The sequence below is a fragment of the Platalea leucorodia genome, assembly GCF_965183815.1.
Source record: "Platalea leucorodia genome assembly, chromosome: Z".
Lineage (NCBI taxonomy): Eukaryota > Metazoa > Chordata > Aves > Pelecaniformes > Threskiornithidae > Platalea > Platalea leucorodia.
Genome location: NC_138858.1, coordinates 58,193,538 through 58,213,789, shown reverse-complemented (window position 1 = coordinate 58,213,789; position 20,252 = coordinate 58,193,538). Strand labels below are relative to the sequence as shown.

The window sequence follows — 20,252 nt, the reverse complement described above, 5'->3', positions numbered from 1 at the left end:
CCTAAAACCCCTTACCCCACTGAGGGGGAGGGGGCACACAGGTAGCAGTACTAGAAAAGTCAGAGCTCAAACTGTGCAGACAGTGGCTGAGGCCACATCACCCTGGCTGCAGGTGCCTCGGCCGCTCCAGACGACAGGACAGACAGAAGCTCCTAAACCTCAAGCCAGTGAGGAAAGGAAAGACACCTACGCCTCCTGCCTCCTCAAGACGGCAGCTCCTCTTTCCCACCCTTTCATGGACACAGAGCAAAGCCTGGGCGGGTCCCACCCGTCGCAGCACCGGCTCGGCGGGGCCTGACGCGCCCCCGCTGCGTCCTTTCTGCCGCGGAGCGCAGAAAAAGGCCGTAACGACGCTTCCCCACTCCCCGAAGACGCTTGCTTCTGCTGCTGCGCGTCCTCTCCCTTCCAGGGCTTACGAGGAGACAGCGATGAGCCCCGGAGCGGGCCCCTGCAGGGAGACGCTCGGCCAGCCCCCTTCGTGCCCCGCGGCCAGGGAGGGGCGCACCGCACAGCCACCGCCCGCCGGCACCTGGCCCGGCCCCGCCCGGCTTTCCCCGCCCCCGGCCGTGGCGGTGGGTGGGCCCGGGCAGCGAGGCCTGCATGCAGATACGTCCCCCGCCTCTCCGGTGCGTGCTGAGGTCAGGCTGGGCTGTGCTGCAAGGGCGGAGGAGCGGGGGCTGCGCTCGCGAGAGGCCCGGAGCCGCGGGGGAGGGTGCGGAGCTACGGTGAGCGCCTGGCTCGGGCACGGAACGGTTCCGTCCCGCCGGGAAGTCGGGGGCCTAAACGGGGCCCTTCCAGCCGTTGGCAGCGGAAGAGCGGCGTGTGCGCGGAGGGGGGCGGCCGGCCCGCCCCGCCGCCCTGCTTCTCCATGTGGGCGGCGGCGGTGAGCGGGGCTGGCGCACGGGGCGCCAGGGGCAGCGCACGGTGCTGAGAGGCCGCGGCCAGGAGAGACGATGGCCAAATGGCTGAATAAGTACTTCAGCCTGGGCAATAACAAGACCAAGAGTCCCCCACAGCCTCCGCGGCCCGACTACCGAGAGAAACGCAACGGTGCCGGCAGCGCGCCCCGCCCCGACGGGCCGCCGCACCTCCACCTTCACCACCACACCTCGCCCGGCTTTCCGCACCGCCGCCTGCGTGACGACACCGCTGACCTGCTCCGTGCCTATCGCGCTCAGAAAGACCGCGACTTCGAGGACCCCTACAGCGGGCCCGGCTCGTCCCTGCGCAAGTTGCGTGCCATGTGCCGCCCGGACTACTCTGTGCCTGAGGACCTGGGCGAGGCGGCCCCCAAGGCTTTCTCCTCTTCGTCGTGCTGCGCCGCGCCCCCCGCCACCTGCGCAGCCGGTTCCCCACACCTCTTTCGCAGCCACAGCGAACGCCGCCCAGCGACGCCGCCAGACATGAAGTACATCTCCCCTAAGCACCGGCTTATCAAGGTCGAGAGCGGCAGTGGCAGCGATGGCGCAGGCAAGAAGCTCAACAAGGGCTCCAAGCAGTTGGTGACTTCTGTCCCCTCTGCTATGAAAGATAAAGTAAGTGTTGTGCTCCTATTCCCGCCCCCATAGACTAGGTAGTAGGGCTGGGGCTATATCAGCCCCTGGAAGGGTTTTTGGTGGGGGTATTAGCACCTGTCTGAATGCACCTGGAGTGGCCACTGCTCTCCACCATGCTTCATTGGGTGGCCTGGCCCCTTTTAATATCTCAGGGCACACAGGGTGTGTGCAAGGCTGGCACATGAAGTGGTGGTGTCCTGTCGTCTGAGCTTTCAAACTCACCTCCCTTCTGACGGAGCAGTTTTGCAGCTGTGCCTAGCCGTGCTCTGGGGCACAGTACACTGCCAACCTCAGGACTGGTACCAAGGCTCTTGGATTGGTGTGCTCCTGCAGAACAAGATGTGAGTATTTGAGGGGCTGTTTGGGGAGTCCTTGAGTCACTTGAGGAGCCCTGTGCTTGTGACCCAAAGTTCTGGCCTCAACCCAATTGCACGTGATATGGAGCACTTATATATATATAAAAAAATTTAAAAAAAAAATAAAAATCTGATGCTATCTCGAGTCAGACTGCCTATTTTTAAGGAGACAGTTTGTCATGTGTTCAGTGCTGGTGCCCTTTTGCCTCCTAGTTCAGTGCCAAAGGTGAAGTAGTTCAAAGTCCTATGTTACAACAGCATCACAACTTCCATGATAACTGTGTTTCCAACTGGCAGGTCCTTGAAGCAAACTCTATAGCTACTGGCTCAGTTGCAAATGTTCTCCTATCTGTTACTGGTCGTTCTCTACAAATATTAACAAAATACTGTAGACACAGCACTAGAAAGTGCTGGGCTTAGGATTTGGGTTACAGCTGTGAAGCTTTGCAGAGAGAAGTAGCGTTAGTTATTTTATAAGCACAGCACATATCCCCCCACCTCTGTTGGTCCTGTGAGTATAGCTCATATATTGGAAATAAATATTTCTCCATTTTGTAAATTGGGATTTACAACTTCAGTATAATAGTCACATCACAGGAATTCTAAGTATGTGCTGAATGTTATCAGTTTAAATGATCTGTGTGTACATGTTTAAATATGTAACATGATTGCATTGAGCGGTGACAGCTTTCCATGACAACTTGATAAATTATATCCTGTCCAGGTGGAATTCCAAATAAATCAGCTTGTGATGGTGATGATACAAGATTAAATTTATTTAGAATTTATTACATCGTCTGTCATTTTAGGTGTAGTTCCTGACTGGAAGCAACTTCTTTTCTGGAAGCAAATGATTAGTGTCTCACTATGTTACAGTCTCAGTATATTCGGTCTTCTTTCAATTGCCTATGTTGATACCATGTATCTGCTCTTAGGCAAATACTTTCAGCAACTTTGTACTTGAGAGAAAATAACTGCTTGGGGGCAAAATGCTTTCAAGTGCAACTGCTATTTTTTTTTTTTTTTAGTAGGGCATGATTTTTTTTTTTTTAAATTATCTTTCAATTTTAGACCCTACTGAAGCAATTTCTGAAGCAGAAACTACATTTGTTGCTAGGTAACCTGCTACCTTGCATGGTCATAAATCTGTGTGCTGCTCCGAAGCCCTTGTTGCGGGTTCTAAAACTTGTTTTGAATGAACAGCCTACAATTTTTTTAAAAAAGAAACACAACACTCATGTCATAGTCACATTCTTTCTGTTTTTGAGAGAGAGAACTACATGTGACAAGCAGGAAATCTTAACATGTCTGAGAAATAAAATTGTCCCTATACCTCAAAAGGTAAGTGTGCCTGCCTCCACCCACAACAGAATTTGGTTGTGAGGAGCTACATAGCTTACTTTTTGTTCAATTGTGTTATTTTCTCCCAGTAATTGAAATGAAATTTCTCTTATTTCACAGCCCTGAAATGTAAAGCTTGACAGGTGAACCTGATAAACAGTGGTCATAGTGGGCAGGCAGAGAACTGCTTCTCGCCTGTGCCTGTCATTCACTGAGGGAAAAAAATGAGGAATTTAGTTAACAGAGTGTGTCTAGTGCAGTGGCAAATAAAGCAAGTGGAAATAAACTTCTGTAAGAAGGATATGGTAGAGGGGACAGTAAAGATGGTATCAAAACCGCCTAGAGGTCTGACATTCAGAAGAGTTGATAGATATGTTAAAAACATGGGGGGGGAGGGGATCTTTAAGTAGCATAGCTTAAGCTAGTAAGTACCTTAGGAATGAAAAAAGACCTAGTTGCCATATAGGTCTGTCATCATGGAAATGTGTTTAATGATCCTGTAGTGTTTAACAGTCCAATAGTGTTCACTAAATGCTTATGTTTCATTCCAGCACCTCTGTTTTTTTCTTTTTCACATACAAGGACAGAGTGCTGTTTTACTTTGTGTTAACTGAGAAGTGAGAAGTATAGTTTTCAACAAATTCAATGAGCAATTTTATAACTTTTGTGACTGGTCATCAGTAAAGAGTTGGCTAAAGAACTCACTTGTGTGTTAAACTTGAAAGAGTTAGTTGAATGGGAAGGAGATTCAGGAAGATGCTTGTTTGGTGTGGTTAGTTATAAAGGACAAATGGCAAAGTATGAATAATGACCAACTGGTTAGTTGAAATTCCCAGGAAAAAACGATAGACTAGCTGATTCAGGAAGTAAAGAAGATGGAGATTAAAAGCAATGGCAGAGCATGATAGTATTTTGCAAGATTCCAGGCATAGGTTGTAAAAGTAACCATAAAGATTTAATGTATCTGGGGTTCAGGAAGCTTTGATGTGTAGAGTTAGAAGTACTGACTAAAGTTGAAGCAGACAAACCCAAATGGCCATGTATCTTTAATATTGAGGTGACTAACCTTTATAACAGATGCCCAAGGGAGAGTCACCATTGCCAGATGTCTTTGAATTCAAATTGGTGGGTGGATTTTTTATTTAGGTAGTACAGTCAGGCAGGTTTGGGGGCTTTAACAGTGATGCTCATCTTCAAACAAGGGAGAGCAGGCTATGTTAGAATTCATGGCAGAAGCAGCTCAGTTCCTCCAGTATGGAGGATAAGAAATTACTGCCTTCCATCTTTAGTGCTGACCTGGGAGATGTTAACTGCTTCACTCTCCTGTGGCAGACGAATGAGTGTAGGCAGCCAGAACAACCTGGCGGCTAATGTATTTGTGTAAGAATAAATGCAAGACTTGGCTTAAAATCAACTCCCTAGACAAACCGCATGGTGAAATGGGGATCTAAAAGAATGAGCTGAAATCTTCCTGAGTGACTGTCCTCTATCTGGCATTGTGTGGTGTGTGTAAATCCATGTAAGTAGTAATAGTTGAGGGGAAAGTGTCTGTGTGAAAGGATACTTTGTGTATTTTCTCACCTATTACACTTTTTTGAACTTAAACATCTCTCTGCCCAGCTTTGCAGCTGAAGAACCTGGAATACTATTCAAAGACCAACTGTATTATACTCCATTGCTGGAAGTTCTTAGGATTTAAAAGCTGGAATTGTAGAGTACTTGTCCTTTAAAGGATAATTATTTAATAACAAGCAACATTTTGCACTCCCTCTGTGCAGTGGAGGTAGAACTGTGCAGCAGTTCTGGACATTGAATGCAGATGATACTGTAAGTTGCAAGATCCTTTTCCGCAGGACAGGACGTATCTGATGCTGTAGAAAATAGCTCAGTTCTTCACAGGCAGAGCTGATCCAGTACAAAAGCACATAAATGTTATGTGGCAGCAGCAATTGGGCAGGAAACTGCTCAGGGCAATATAGTCGTTCACTTGATTTACAAAGGTCTGAAAACAATGTCTATGTGTGAATTCCACACTTGTGTAAGAAAAAAAAAAAACCACCTTTATTTCCATAGGATCCACCTCAGAAGTGTGTGATGCAGAGATCTGGCTGCTAGCTAAGCATGAGGGCTAAACTTGTTTGCTTTGAAAGCTTTCCCCCTGTTATGTAAGAAACAAGTACATTTCTGACATTGCAGTAGACTATCGAAATGTTGTTTGAACTTTTAAGGTCTTGCATAAAAGTGCTTAGGCTCCATGGAACATTATTAATATCTGTATATAATTAAAACCTTTTAGTAAACATTGAGAAGATGTTTGTCTTATTTCTGTATATGGAAGGTCTAAGTTTTATTTGATCTTGCAAGTGAGAACAAGTCAGGTGTATAATAGAATTTTGCAGCTGGTATTTCGAGGTGCACTGAGAAAACACTTCAAAGATATCTAAGCAGTGTTGGGGTTATTTGTATCAAAGTATATAGTTCCTAGAGATCCTAAACTACAAATGTAACTCTGTCTTATTCCCATGTTTAATCCATTGCAGCAAGGTGTCAGGCTGCCACTCTTTACAATTGGTTCTGCTCTGAAACAGTCTTCCTCTCTGCATGTGGTTCCCATTGGAATATGGCTCTGCCTTTGAGTCAAAGGTCTCAAGAAGAAGATGCTGGTAGCCACTGGTCTTGTGAACCTGCATGAATGGCTTGGGCAAGGCCACACATAAAGGCAGCAAACTGCATTTTTTCCATGTATCTCATGTTGCTATAGTGCAGCTATAATGCATCTAGAAATCCATTTTTCCGCATATGTCAGTCTCATGATTAAGGGACTATCACAGTCTTAAGAATGGGAAGCTATTCAGTTATTACCTGAGCCTGTGGAGTCTTAGTGACTTTAGGGCTGTTTGAAGTGATGTGGTAGGCTGCTTAGTTAGAGGTATGGCTGGCATCTGCAGTGTATTGCACATCTTGGAACAGTCTTGGCTCTGGGAACCATCCAAATTTTCAGACTGTCAGACACAGAGAGATCCAAGCAGAGAAAGGCTATCAGGAAGGAGTATGAAGCAATTGGACACATGGAGATTGAGGGAGACAGTGGTAGTCTTCTGGAAGAGTGTATCACATATATACCCTTGCAGCAAGCAGATCCAAACTATTGAAAGAAAGTACCTCAGTTACTGGATTCAAGCGAGAAGACTAACTTGTCCCTTCTGAACTAAGATGTGCTTATTGAACTATTTACTGGGAGACTGTAACTGAACGTGTTTCACATGGCCTTATTCTGAAAAAGGCTAATACTGCAGTACAAATGCCTGTAAGACAAACAGGCAGGGTGGTGGGCCTTTGTCCTGTTTCCACCCCTTTCCATGCAACCTGTGTATCTAATGTCTATGAACCATGCTGTCTTGGCCTCCAATGAGCAAGAACACATGCTTACACCACTCTTTCATATCTATCCTGTCTTGCTTCACAGGAGAGCATGCAAGATGAACTTGTTTCTGTGCTGGGCTATCTTCCCAAGAGATCCACACTGCTCCTAGGAACACAGGTTCCGAGCTGTCATGTGCTTCATTTCTGGGCTCATTGCATGGTACAAAGTGCTCATTCCTTTTGGACTGAGAGGGTGAGTGATACAGGATGTTAGGTATGAGGTTAGAAGTTCTAAGCAAAAACTCAGAAGGGACACATTTTTCTTTTTAAAAGTGCCTGTGTTTGTCTTTCCTTGCATTGTCCAGCTGTAATCTGTTTGGTTGCATCTGTAATCATAGACACTTCAGTCTTGATGTTGTGTCCCTTTTCTATTCCTGGACAAAAAGAGTTAGCATGTGTGCTTTTCTGTCTCTTCAGCCTGTATTCTGAGCGAGAGGTGCCTAGTATGTGTTCTGGAGCAGAGTTAGTCTGAGCTTGGTGCTTTAACTTTTGTCTTCCCATCTGTATTCAAAGCCACATTTTTAAACGGTTGCTAGAAGACATTTGTTGATGGCTGAAATTGGCACCAGGGGCTTAGCCTTTAGTGCAAGGATAGAATCACAAAATTGCAGAATTGAGGTTGGAAGGGACCTCTGGAGATTGCCTTGTCCAGCACCCCCTGCTCAAGCAGGGCCACATAGAACTTCTTGCCCAGGACCATGTCCAGACAGCTTTTGAATATCTGCATGGATGGAGACTCCGCAACCTCCCTGGGCAACTTGTGCCAGTGTTCAGTCACCTTCACAGTAGAAAAAGTGTTTCCTGAGCTTCAGATGGAAGCTCCTGTGTTTTAGTCTGTGCCCATTGCTTCTTGTTCTGTCACTATGTACCACTGAAAAGAGCCTGGCTCTGCCCTCTTTGCACCCTCCCTACAGATATTTATACACATTGGTAAGATTCCCCCTGAGCTTTCTTTTGTCTAGGCTGAACAGTCCCAGCTCACTCAGCCTTTCCTCATACATGAGGTGCTCCATTCCCTTAATCATCTCTGTGGCCCGTTGCTGCACTCTCTCCGGTATGTCCATGTCTCTTTTGTACTGGTGATCCCAGAACTGGACCCAGCACTCCAGGTGTGGCCTCACCAGTGCTGAGGAGAGGGCAGGGATCCCCTCGCTTGACCTGCTGGCAACGCTTTGTCTAATGCAGCCCAGGATGCCATTCACCTTCTTTGCAGCAAGGGCACATCGCTGACTCATATTCAACTCGGTGTCTCCCAGGACCCCCAGGTCCTTTTCTGCCAAGCTGCTTTCCAGCTGGGTGATCCCCAGCATGTGCTGGTGCATGGGGTTGCTGCTCCCCAGGCGCAGGACTTTGCACCTCTTCTTGTTGAACTTCATGAGGTTCATGTCGTCCCATTTCTCCAGGCTGTAGAGGTCGCTCTGGATGGTGATACAATGCACTAGTATCTCAGCCACTCCTCACAGTTTGGTGTTGTCTGCAAACTCGCTGAGGATATACTCTTCCCTCATCATCTGGATCATTAATGGTGTTAAACAGGGCTGGACCCAGTATTGGCCCCTGGGGTACACCACTACTCACTGGACTCCAACTACACTTTGTGCCACTGATCACCACCCTTTGGACCTCACTGTTTAGCCAGATTTCAGTCCATGTCAATGTCTGCTCATGCAGCCTATACATCAACAGCTGGTACACGAGAGTCTTATGGGAGGCAGTGTTAAAGGCCTTACTGAAGTCCAGGTAGACAATATCCACTGCTCTCCCCTTATCTACCAGGCCAGACATTAGGACTTCCTGACCATAGTTTTCAGTTCTAGCTGAAAAACTAGCAGAACCACTCATGGCTGCAGTGGACTGCAAGTACTTGGGATGTTTTCCATTGGAGGGATGGAAGGCCAGTTAATTGCTTGTTAGTATTTGACTCTGAAAAATAGCTACAGTCTGTTTGGTCTGGATTAAAAAAAACCTGCAGAGCTGCTTTGTTTCTGTAGCTGAATTCCATACATGGATATCAAACAGCAATGCTTGAATTCTTGTGTTGTTTCCATGTGGTGTTGCAAAAATACTAGATACTGGATTATCAGTGGCTATATTCCCAAAGGATTTCAAAGCATTTCACAGCTTTTATGTGTGAGAGTGATAGTGACCACTGGGGGACTTCAGCCACTTAAAATTTATAACGTGATATTTCCTTGTGTCTGTGGACTAAAGGCTGCTGAAGGGAAATACAGGAGGAGTGTGTGTGAACAGACTACCCTCCTGGAATTCAGATCTCTGCTCTTCTGAGATGTTTAAAGACATATTTTAATCTTGCAAGGTTTAAAAAAACATAAAATCCAAAGCAACAAAGGATAGTCTTAAATCTTCAAAGAAAAGTCACAAGTGTTCTCCCAAATGTAGTTGTAAAGGTCTGTATGTAAAGTCTGAATGACATACAAATGGCCTACAGCTATGCTATATATTCTGTGGGTAGTTTCTGCATAGGGACCTTACAAAGATTGTAGTTCGGTAAAGTGGGACTGCAGAGGAAGTTTGTTATGGAAGATGTTACATCCAATGGATTGTCTCTAAGTGAAGTTTTACGACGGTCTTTTTCTTTAAAGAAAGTGCTACTTTTCAGATACAACCTTTCCTCCCTAGTTTCAACCACTATTGTTCCAGCAAACAGATTTATGGCCCGTCTTAGACTAGAATAGAATATTTACAGTTGGAAGGGACTTAGAATGATCATCTAGTCCAACTGCTTGACCACTTCAGCTGACCAAAAGTTAAAGCATGTTATTAAGGGCATTGTCCAAATGCTTCTTAGACACTGACAGGCATGGGGCATTGACCACCTCTCTAGGAAGCCTGTTCCAGTGTTTGACCACACTCTCTGTAAAGAAATGTTTTGTGATGTCAAGTCTGAACGTCCTCTGATGCAGCTTTGAACCACATGTCCTGTCACTGGATACCAGGGAGAAGAGATCGGCACCTCCCTCTCCACTTTCCCTCCTCAGGAAGCTGTAGAGAGTAATGAGGTCTCCCCTCAGCCTCCTTTCTCCATGTCCTTAGCCGGTCCTCACAGGACATGCATTCCAGCCCTTTCACCAGCTTTGTTGCTTTCCTCTGGTCACATGTACCTTAACATCCTTCTTAAATTGTGGGGCCCAGAACTGCACACAATATGCAAGGTGAGGCCACACCAATGCTGAATATAGTGGGATAATCGTCTCTTTTGATGGACTGATTATGTTGCATTTGATGCACCCCAGGATGCGGTTTGCCCTCTTTGCTGCCAGGGCACACTGCTGACTCATACTGAGCCTGCTGTCAACGAGCTCTCCCAGATCCCTTTCTGCAGGGCTGCTCTCCAGCTCCTCCTCTCCAATTTATACTTGTGGCTGGCATTACTGCATCCCAGGTGCAGAATCTGGCATTTGGACTTGTTAAATTTCATGCCAAATTTTATGCTTGTCAGATTTCGCGTCTTCTGTGTAACTCTGCCTGTGGTGGGTGTAGAAAGGAGTAAATGCTTGGTTAGTGTTAAACTGTCAGAATATCCCGCCAGTCAGTGAGAAACCATTGGTCCAGCTTGCTGCGGCTTTTGTGATCTGTGATTAATTTCTGTTTCAGATTAGAGAGACGTTCCTTTGCCTCCACTGCTAGTGCTCCTCTCTTGTCTCCCATACCCTGACATGTCTGCATTGAAGAAATAAGCTGGGTAGCCATAGTGATTGGTATGATTGCACTGCCAGAGATCTGCAGGGGATGTTGAAGACTGAAAAGCCACTGCAGGCAGTTTAAGACCTGAAATTCATTTGAGAAGCTCTGCTGTGGCTGACAGACATGTGTCTCTGGTAAAGGCAGTGCAAAGTTACTGAGATTGCAGCAGCAATGAAGAAGGTGAGCTGGGTGATTTGGTAAATCCTGGGAGCGATTTTTCTACTGCAAGGATTAGACAAATTACTCAAAAATAGATAAGGATCAGAACCCTGCAACCTAGGAGAAACTGAAAACTACCAGATGCTCCAAGATTATAGTAGGAAAGTTGAGAGCTGCCTATAATTCTCATTGCATTCTCTTTTGGGAAGAACAAGTGTCCCTAAGGCTGCAGACAAATGCCTGCCTTTCCCCGCCCCTCCACCCCCTGCACTGTTGTTTTGAAGCTCACACAGGGAAAGTTCCAGTGGGGGACTCGGAGAGGTCTTTGGCTGTGGGGTGCAGCTCCCAACTGTTATGTGTAACACTACACTTGGTGAATCAATGGACGGTTGATTTGGCCTGTACATGATTGTGGTGCTATGTGTATTGAAATGGATGACCTGTATAGTCTGGGTTCACTGAACTGCACAGGTGTTGCTGACAGGTTTCCAGCTGGCTTTCAAGGATGATGGAAAGTATTGGAGGGAACATGGGTGCTTGTTGCGTTGGGCTTGCTGTCACCATATCTCTGAGGGTGCTTGGTGGTATATGTGCCTGCTAAATACTGAAGTCATTTTAACTGCTGATCTGGCATGGGGGAAGAGATGTTGAATTGTGGCATACAGGGAGGAGATGTCAAGTCCAGGGGGAATTTCAGCTGGGGTCCTGAGCTGTGATGTAGGGATCCTGGCTCATCAGGGAGTGAGGTTTGTCTTAGCATTGTTTTTTCCTGGTCCAGTGTGGACTGAGTGCTGGCCTATAATGTCTGTCTGCTCCATGAAACAGGCTTGAGTAAAGCTGAACACCAGACTGGAGAGTGGGGAGTTCTGGAGTGACTTTGATAATGCAGCTCAGTGAGTCCTGAGCTGTATGGGGGTACAAGCTAATAATACAGAGTTTTCCACCACCATTGCCTTGTTACGAAAATTGTCGTTGCGAGCTGTGGTTGGTCAATCTTCGGCACTAAGTCTAGAAAAGCCTTGTGGTAATAGGCAGCTGTTGCTGGCTTGATATATCCAGGTTGCTGTACTGATCTTGCAGCTGTAGTATAGTATTGTAGAGTGGCTCTCTTGCAGCTGGAAAGCCTGCACAGAGGGGCTTCTACCACTCTTAAGTTAGAGCATTTAGTGTGCTGGAGGAGTCAACATGCTCCTGTTGCTGAAGGGAAGGTGAAACGGGGCACAAAGAGTTTCCAATGGCAGCTGGAGGTGAGACTGAAACACCCTGACTTCAGAAGTGGCCAGCTGTGTGCAGACCTCTGTGCAGAACAGCAGGATACTGGCTGTGTTTCTTTTTACAGGGTTGATAGGCTGGAGCTACACGGCTGGGCCTCTCTGAGCCAGCAGAAGGATGCACCTCTTTCTCTCCTCCCTGCAGCTTTCTGGTGCAGAGAGGAGCCATGTGGCCCTACTGCTGCTCAGCACATTGATGTCTTATCTTTGAGAGGTCAGGTGGGCTGCGTGGATGCCCCTGGAAGGATATCACTGCATGCGGTAGCCTTCCAGGTCCTAGCTCTAGCATGCCCATTACAAGCTTGCCTTGTGTGTTTCACAGTTGGTTTAGCTCTCAGTGCTTCTGCATAAGTTCACCACTTAATCTTTCTATCTGTTGATTGCTATCAGGATCTATACTCAAAAAAGCCAGCTGTGGGAGAGAGGGAAGTAATCCATTGCCATTGCTTTTACAAGCCTTTGTTGGTTTAGTAGTCATGACTTTGACCTGGTTCTAGCAGCTGACAACTTCATGGAGACAGAAGAGAAAGCTACATGCTGTAGATGCAATTCATGTTCGTGCAATATATGTAGATTGCTATGTCACATATGAAGACCCTGGAGCATGCCTTGTAAAAGTTAAATTTGCATCTGTGAACAATCATTAGCTTACCAAAGTATTAGAGGAAAAAATAATATTAATAGTAGTAGAAAGATATGTCTGTATGATTACATGTTCTTTTGTAATTGTGTTTCTATGTTCAGCCAGCAATTCTAATTAAAGTCTTCAGACTTTAAAGCCCGTAACTGTACGAGGCAAGGAGGAGGTATATTGTTTAACCTGAAATGGTTGTAACAACCTGCATATGGCTAAATGTTGGATAAGGCTAAATTGGATAGTGAAATAAAAAAAAAAATCTACCTAAAAATGAATTCAGTCTTGGAGGTTACATGGGTGGCAAAAGAAGGCGTGTGAAAAGAGTCAAAATTATCAACAGCAGATTTATTGCCTTACAGGTTCTGACTTTAAATACAAGTCAAAACTACCTGGTGGATAGCACGTATTGCCTGTGGAAGGATTTTTCTGAATTGTTGAGCTGAGTCCAGAGCAGTCCATCAGTGTAGCACTTGCATGTCTTCCGTCTTCATGGGAACCATGGTATCTGTGAATGGAATCCAAATGCCTACTTAATCACATCCTCTGGTCTACACATCTTCTGTCTGATCTCAAACTGTTGCTGTAGTCTACCAGTTTTATTTAAGTAAATTTATGTTTTGTTGTTATATATGTTGAAATGATTTGTAAAGTTCTGAAATCTATGTTATATATATAAACATAAACATACATATACAAAAATGTGATAAATATATAGTTATAATTTTTACGTGTCATTTTATATACATAAACATGCACATTGCTGAGAAAGAAGTTGTGGACCTTCTGTCTTTGGAGACTTTCAGAACTTCTGTAGGCAAGACCCTGAACAACCTGGTCTAGCTTTCATATTACCCCTGCTTTGAGCAGAAGAGTGGTTTAATTGTCTTCAGAGGTCCCATGGAACCTAAGTCTTAATGTAACTCTGATGTTCAAAAACTTCCCTGGTGCCTGGGTGTTGCTGGCAGCCTTATATTATATTAATATAGTGTAGTCCTGTAAGGACAGTAGTGCAGGATCTAAGGTACAGCTCTGTCAAGCTGGAGTGCTTTTCCCCATTCTGTAGATGAATCTGTGCAGTATGGAGTTAGTCTGACAATAGTCTCTAAAGCATACAAGCATACCATCTTCTGCAAAAGCATAAAAGAATGAGTAGGGCTTTGTTTAGATCAAGTGTATGTGTATACAGTTGGGCATGGCTGGGTGAGTCAATGGGAGAGAATAATATTGTAAGGACACTAAAGCAGGGCTGAATACTGATGCTGCTCAGCAAGGAATGAATTATGCTTGCTCCTATAGATTGTCCTTTGAATTTTCACATGGATGTGTGCAGGAGCTGCGTTAGTTAAGTCTGCATGTGAACACAGAAGTACTGAGCATAGCTAAAACAGCATTACACAATTCTATTTCAACAGTTGGGCCACCGTAAATCCAGCTTTCTTACTACTGCATGATAGCACAGATATTGTCTGCAGCCTTTCCTTCAAAACTGCTCAGATAAGGAAAGAGGTCCGTATTACACTTTTTTACACATCCAACTGAAGGCAAACTTGCAAGCAAACTGTTAGCATTAGGACTGTTCTAATATAATGTATATGTGGAAGTGAAACCTTCTATAGACAGAATAATGTTATGCAGTTTATTGTGATTTAAAGGGCATTTTAACTCTAAATGAGAATTTAGGCACAGTAAGAACATGTATTGGAACTTACATAAATGGCTTTTAGCCTGGTTAATGAGGAGAAAGGATCTAGAAAGGAAAAAGGTGAATCTGTTTTTCTTTTTAACCATCAAGTTTGCTAGTAAATTTCTGGTTTGCAGTCTGATCTTGTGGTGGCCAGTTTGTCTATGGTATTTGCTTGGATCACTGAAGAAATGCCTGTTATATATTTTTTTACAAACTCCTTTGCTCCCGAAGCTCTCTGACACTGATTGGTATTGGAGAGATGTTTGTCTCTCTAAACATCTTTGTATATGTTCTTGCCTACCAGCAGTTTGTTATAGTGTCTCTTTGCCCCATGGCAAAGAATATGGTTTGACTTATCATTCCTTTGCTGCCCTGTGTCAGTGTGATTTATCTGTGACTAACAGTATGCTAGGCACTGTGTTGAAGTGGAGGAAGTAATTTCAGATCTGGCAGTTGAAAGAGCATATGGTGATAGATAGGAAAGGGACTGTGGTACAGGTTATGTACTGGATATGTCACTGGTTCTGTGAATGTTACTGTAAGACAGCCCATTGACAAGGAAATAGACATGAGGTGTGGTTTTGGAGCAGTTGTGCATTGTGCATGAACTGTAGAAAATTGTTTTACAAAACATATTCTGCTAATGGCAGTGCATGGAATACAAATTTTTTTTGTTGGACCTTTTTTTTTTTTTTTTTTTTGACCTGGTTTGATGGGAACAATGCCTATTAACTGCTCTGTCTGTCCATCCTTACATAAATCTTGGATCTATTGGCAGATGCTGGAAGGTGTATTTTCAAATTTAAAATAGTTGAGTGGATGGGTCAAGGAAGGATCCTTTCCTTAATGATGGGAAAGCAGGTAGAACTCTGTTTTTAAACTTTCAGCAGCATCAGTTGTGTGAACTGCATTGCCCTATGTGAAGCAGGGACACACATTGAGATAGCGAGGAACTGCAATTACTGCCTGGGGAATCAAGGTCATAGAGGAGAGAAACGGGGAGGCAAGAAGACAATAACTGTTGTTTATAAATCAGCTTGTTAGCAGTTGGGTCCTGTCACTGTGAGTGGGTGGACTTGGAGAAACTTCAAAGAGCAATTAATCTTCTCTGAAAACTAAGGCTTGTGTATGGGGGAGTAGCTCTTCAAACCCTATTACTAAATACTGGCCTTTTTTTTTTTTCCATCACCTTGCTACCAGTCCACATCTGTCTCAGAAGTTTAGGAGCTACCTTTCCCGATTTGTTCTTCAATTGCATTTTAGACAAGGAGTGTGTTCCTTTCCAGAAATCAAAGCTATGAATGAGGCCTGTGATTTCTTCCAGGGGCACAGCTGATGCAGGTCTTTCCAACACTCAAATTTAGGAGCAGAAGAAAAGGCTCTATACACAGCTCCATCTGTAGAGAAGTCCTCTAGAAGCATGACCTAAATTTCTGACTCACTAGCAAGATATTAAAAATCCTTCTTTTACTCTTCCTGATCCTTCTGATGACCCTTTTAGGAATTAAACCATGTACAGATCACTGTATTTGCAGGTTTTCCAAGGCTGTGAATTTTATTTTGAAAAAAGGTGATACTGAGGCTATGGGGAGGACTACTCAACAGGTTCTTGAATTCAGTGTTTCATGGAAGAAAGCATAAGTGCAAGTCTTTATTCATTTGGAAAACAAATCCAGACCAAACTTCGCAGTCCGTCTGTATACAGGCTAAGCTTTGTCCAGGCTTCATCATCAGAGACCTTTCTGATGTGTAGTTGTCTGAGTATTAAATGAAAATATTATTTTTAAGAAAACATCTGCCTAGGGCGTGTTTGGAATGTGAGACCTGGAGATCACTTGAGGACAAGGAGAGAAATTTGGTGTTTGTCAAAAATTTCACATGGTTGTTGTAAAAAAAAATCAAAACAAAGCAAAAAACCACTCAATATAGAGTGAATTCTACTGTAGCTAGTGACTGGTCTCTTGTGACTATAAATTCTCAGAGAGGACGAGGAATTTTCATTACATTCTGTTAAATGTGTTAATCATAGCATTCTCTGACAAATTTACAGTTTCTAAGTGCTCTTGTTTTCTGTATCTCTGCTGACAGTCACATGTTCTTGTCTGTGATATTGATGGACTTAATTGCCAGTCACAAAAGCCAAGAGAGGACTATGTGGTCTACCTTTTTTTAAATTGAAGTATGTGTTAATAACATATAATATTTAATAATAAATCTCCTTCCAAAATAGTCTCTCATAATAAGTCTCCCAAAGGTTTGGCTGGCAGGAGAGGTCTTCCAGTTTTTTGCTTCATGTTATTTACCATAATTCCACTTGGATTCTTCCAGAATAGTGTGTCCTTAATCATGATAGCCACTAAACCAGTCAAATAATGAACAGTTCTGTGCTGAAGCTGCTGTTTCAAGGATAAGTCTTTTGTATTTCCTTTCAGTTCAAAGAGGGATTTTCGCTAAAGACTCAGTTTATTTCAGTGTAGTAAGTTCTCACTGGTTTCTCTTTTGTTTGTTCCCTTTAAAAAGTGTTTTTTAGTCAGATAGAGATATCTGCAAAATTATGCATTTAGGTATGTTCTTCCTGTGGCTGCATATGCAAACCATGCTTTTGCATATGCAAATACTCATTTAAACTTGTATTTAATACAATTATATACATAGGTCTTACATGGCATTTTTTAAGACTGTAGAAGAACAAAGACTATGCATCAACGGTGAAGCTTGCACCTTAGTTGATATATATTAGAGGAGTAAACCAGAATCTCAAGTTGTATTTAATTTTCAGAGGAGGGTTGGTGTTGGTGGTTTTATTTGATCATTGTATCTGCTAACTGACTTTTTACCTAGAGCTACGGTTTTGCATTGTCAAAGGCTTGCAAGCTGAGCTTGCTAAGGTAAAAGTAATTTCTGGGGAGATGGCACAAAGACTTGCAGAGTAGGAACCCTTTCTCTGGCTGGGATCTCTGAGAACAGGAGAAATAATCTTCTGTAATGGGGTTGTGAAAAGGAGTTTAGACATTTACAGTAGGTATGTTCTAATAGAACTAACAAGTATGTTCATTTGAGGTTTTCAAGCCTTTTTGAATGAAGGCTTCTTTTTGAAAGAAGTAGAAAAACTTGAGCCTTCCTAGAAGTGGAGAATTTATAGCTGTTAGCAAGTGTAGAAGAAATCAAATGTTGGCACTGGCCAGCTGCTATATCTAGGCTGAGAATTAGTAAATTTTAATATATATGGAAACAGTAAGTAAAAGTCACCCGGGAAGCCCTCTGACAGCTCAGAGCTCTAAAGCTAATTTTAATAAGGAAATACAGATATACAGCTCCAGGAAGGTGAAGCAGATTGCTCTTTCTGCCTGACTAAGTGCTGAAAAGCGAGTTTGGGACTTGTTTGGGGGTTTTTGTTTGGTGTTTTTTTTTTTTTTTTTTTGGTTTGGGGTTTTTTTTTGGGGGTGGGTGTCATTTACGGAAGCCAGTTTGCCCAATCTGACAAATTTGATAGGTGACCTGACTGAAAACATAGTTATGGTGAGCTGTATAGAGCTGTATGGAATCTCATAGTGCTTGTGACACTATTATGCATCTGACGGGGAGGAGTTTACGTCCACTGTCCAAGCTAGGGGAGGTTTTCACTCCAGGGGTTACTGTAGTGGATATATTTCCAGCCTCAATCTGATCTGGTACAGATTTACAGATAATAAATATGATAACAGTAATGAATACAATAATGAAATAATGTGGGTTTGGACCTCCTTACTTTTTTTTTTTTTTCCTAAATTTCCTTGTTAGAAAGCAGCTTTTGCTTTGTTAGACCTGTTCTGAATAACCAGTTAGTTGCTTTAGTTCTTCTGTTCATGTTCGGTACAGTAAGCTCTTGAATATGTTACTATTATGCTTAAAGCAAATCAGTCTTGACTTTTATCTTGTTTGACAGCATTTTATGTGTATAAATTTCCTCCTCGTATATTTTTGGCAAATGGAGAAGAAGAAATATCAAATAACTGTGTTAGACTGCTTTCTGTTTCATGCTTTAGTACAGTTATGCTAAGGATTGGTAAGTATTACTTGTCAATATTTGTAATAGGAAAGCAGCACACAGCCCATGCTACCATCCAGCAGCTCTTGACAGGATTGCATCAGAAGACTAAATGGATGGCATTTCAACTGCAGCACTTCAGGAGATAAACCTGTCCTTGTAACTAGGAGAAATTACTGCTGCGTGATACACGTTGTTGTCTTTGTCTTAAGTGTGTGCAGCTGCTGTCACTTGATTTGTTGCTTGAGCATATGTTGCCAGACATGGGGGAGGGTACTTTTTTCCTTTGGGTTAACTGTTTTTTGCAACAATGAGGCAGTAATTTTGGACATTAAGTGACAGAAAGAATTATTTTTTCCCCCTTCTATTATCCACATCAGTCTGATGGTTTCTGGTCAAACAGAAACTTCCAGTCACTTTAAACTTTGAGTCAAGGAAAACACAATTAATTTATAATTAAAACGTCAATCCCAGATACTTTGGTATCCCAGCTGTTAACCTGTGACAGTAGGACAGCTAAGTCTTGCTCTGACACTCCTATCTGTGTGCTCAGTGGTAACAAATACATCTTCTAAAATGACCCTTCTTTGGGATGTGTTTGTGAGTGATCTGTAGTCCAGGGTTGGGCGCTTATGCTGAGGAATGTGGTTAGGTTTTTTGGATTGACTGTTTTTTTTGTTTTGTTTTGGGGTTTTTTTTTTAGTAAGCAAAATAAGTAGCATAAAATTGCAGTGTGGCAGTGTTGCAGGGCCTGAGTAGTGACTCTGAAGTGTGTTAGATGTTTTGTTCCCTAACCTTAAAGGAGATCTATGCCTTTTGTAATACAGCGTTCATTTACTCCATGGCATTTGTGCAGGTGTTTGATCTGGAAATTCTTGTGTGTGCTGTTTTTTCTCTGTCTGGTAGGGTATGCTGGCAGCAGGAGACAGAAGCAGATGCAGCTTCAGTCTTATAGCTGGCAATGTACTCCTGGTGCTTTGTTGAAAAGATTGAAGCTGTTGGAATAGCAGTATGCTGTCAGCCTTACTGGTGCTGGTCTTAAAGATGTAAAGTAACTGGTGGGACAGGAAGAGTCTTGGTTGAAAAGTCCTTCTTAAATAGCGTAGGCCTTCAGAGTAGAAGCCTTTGGGCTTGCCCTGCTTTGAGTGATGGTTTGGACAGGGTGATTTCCTGGGGTTCTTTCTCACCTGAATTATTTTATAATTCTACGGGGATTCTGATGCTGAGGCCTGTCTCTACTTTCTCTGCTTCAGACTCTTGCTTGTCCTACATTACACCCGTGCTCTGCAGTAATTCTCATATGAGGATTTTTTTCTTTGCCCTGGTACCCTTGTCAGGTTCTAGAAACCAAGATTAACTCTACCCCTTCAGTAACAGGGAGGAATGATCCCTGTTACTTTAATCAGCTGATTAAAACCCCTATATAACCAATGGGACTTACACAGCATACAATTATTTTGCAGGGGTCAGAGGAGTGTGGTAATGTAAAGTGAGGGGTGAGATTTTCTAACCTTCAGGTTTTTCTACTTTTCTAAGAGAGGAAGAAAACTTGTTCTTCTGGCAGATAATTTCTTTTTGTTGCCTTTTGTCCTAGTTCACAAAATAGAGGTAAATATAATGTTCCTTTGAGAGGAAGATTGGCACAGATGTGTTCAAGGAACTAAGTTTAAACAAGAAGCTTGTTTTGTATCCTTTTCAACTGAGAACTAAAATTACAAAGCTTCTTAGTAATGCAGTGAAAAGAATAGCCTTTGAGTATTTCTTTGAAAAATTTTTAGCAATATTTTTCAGTTGCAGCTGATAAACCTAAAAAGCAGAGGGGGTGAAGTAAGTGCAAGTGAAAGTGTGCTTTTTTGCTGAATATTAGCAAACTTCTCTGATAAGAATTGCACCAGGTCGAATGTGCTGATTGGACCTTTCTAATTTGTTGATCCCAATTATTCCATATTTTGTGCTAGTCAGAAATCTTTTGACACAGAGTCTGCCTTTGTGAGGTTTCTGGTATGAACAGGAGCATACTTCTATTTCAGCACCGTTTAGTAACTGATTTGTGGCAATGGTGTATTTGTCCTCTGAACTCAGACTGTACTTTG

At 43.4% G+C, this 20,252-nt stretch overlaps 1 protein-coding gene across 2 annotated transcripts in view; it reads left to right on the top strand.

The window, feature by feature from the left end:
• Positions 1 to 588: 588 nt before the first annotated feature.
• SHB (SH2 domain containing adaptor protein B) overlaps positions 589 to 20,252 on the top strand; it is a 97,169-nt gene continuing 77,505 nt past the window's right edge. For both annotated transcript variants that reach the window (XM_082335851.1, XM_082335850.1), the window contains exon 1: positions 589 to 1,535. In XM_082335851.1, coding sequence (XP_082191977.1) covers positions 954 to 1,535 — 582 coding nt within the window. In that variant the 5' untranslated portion in view covers positions 589 to 953. The remainder of the gene's footprint in view (positions 1,536 to 20,252) is intronic.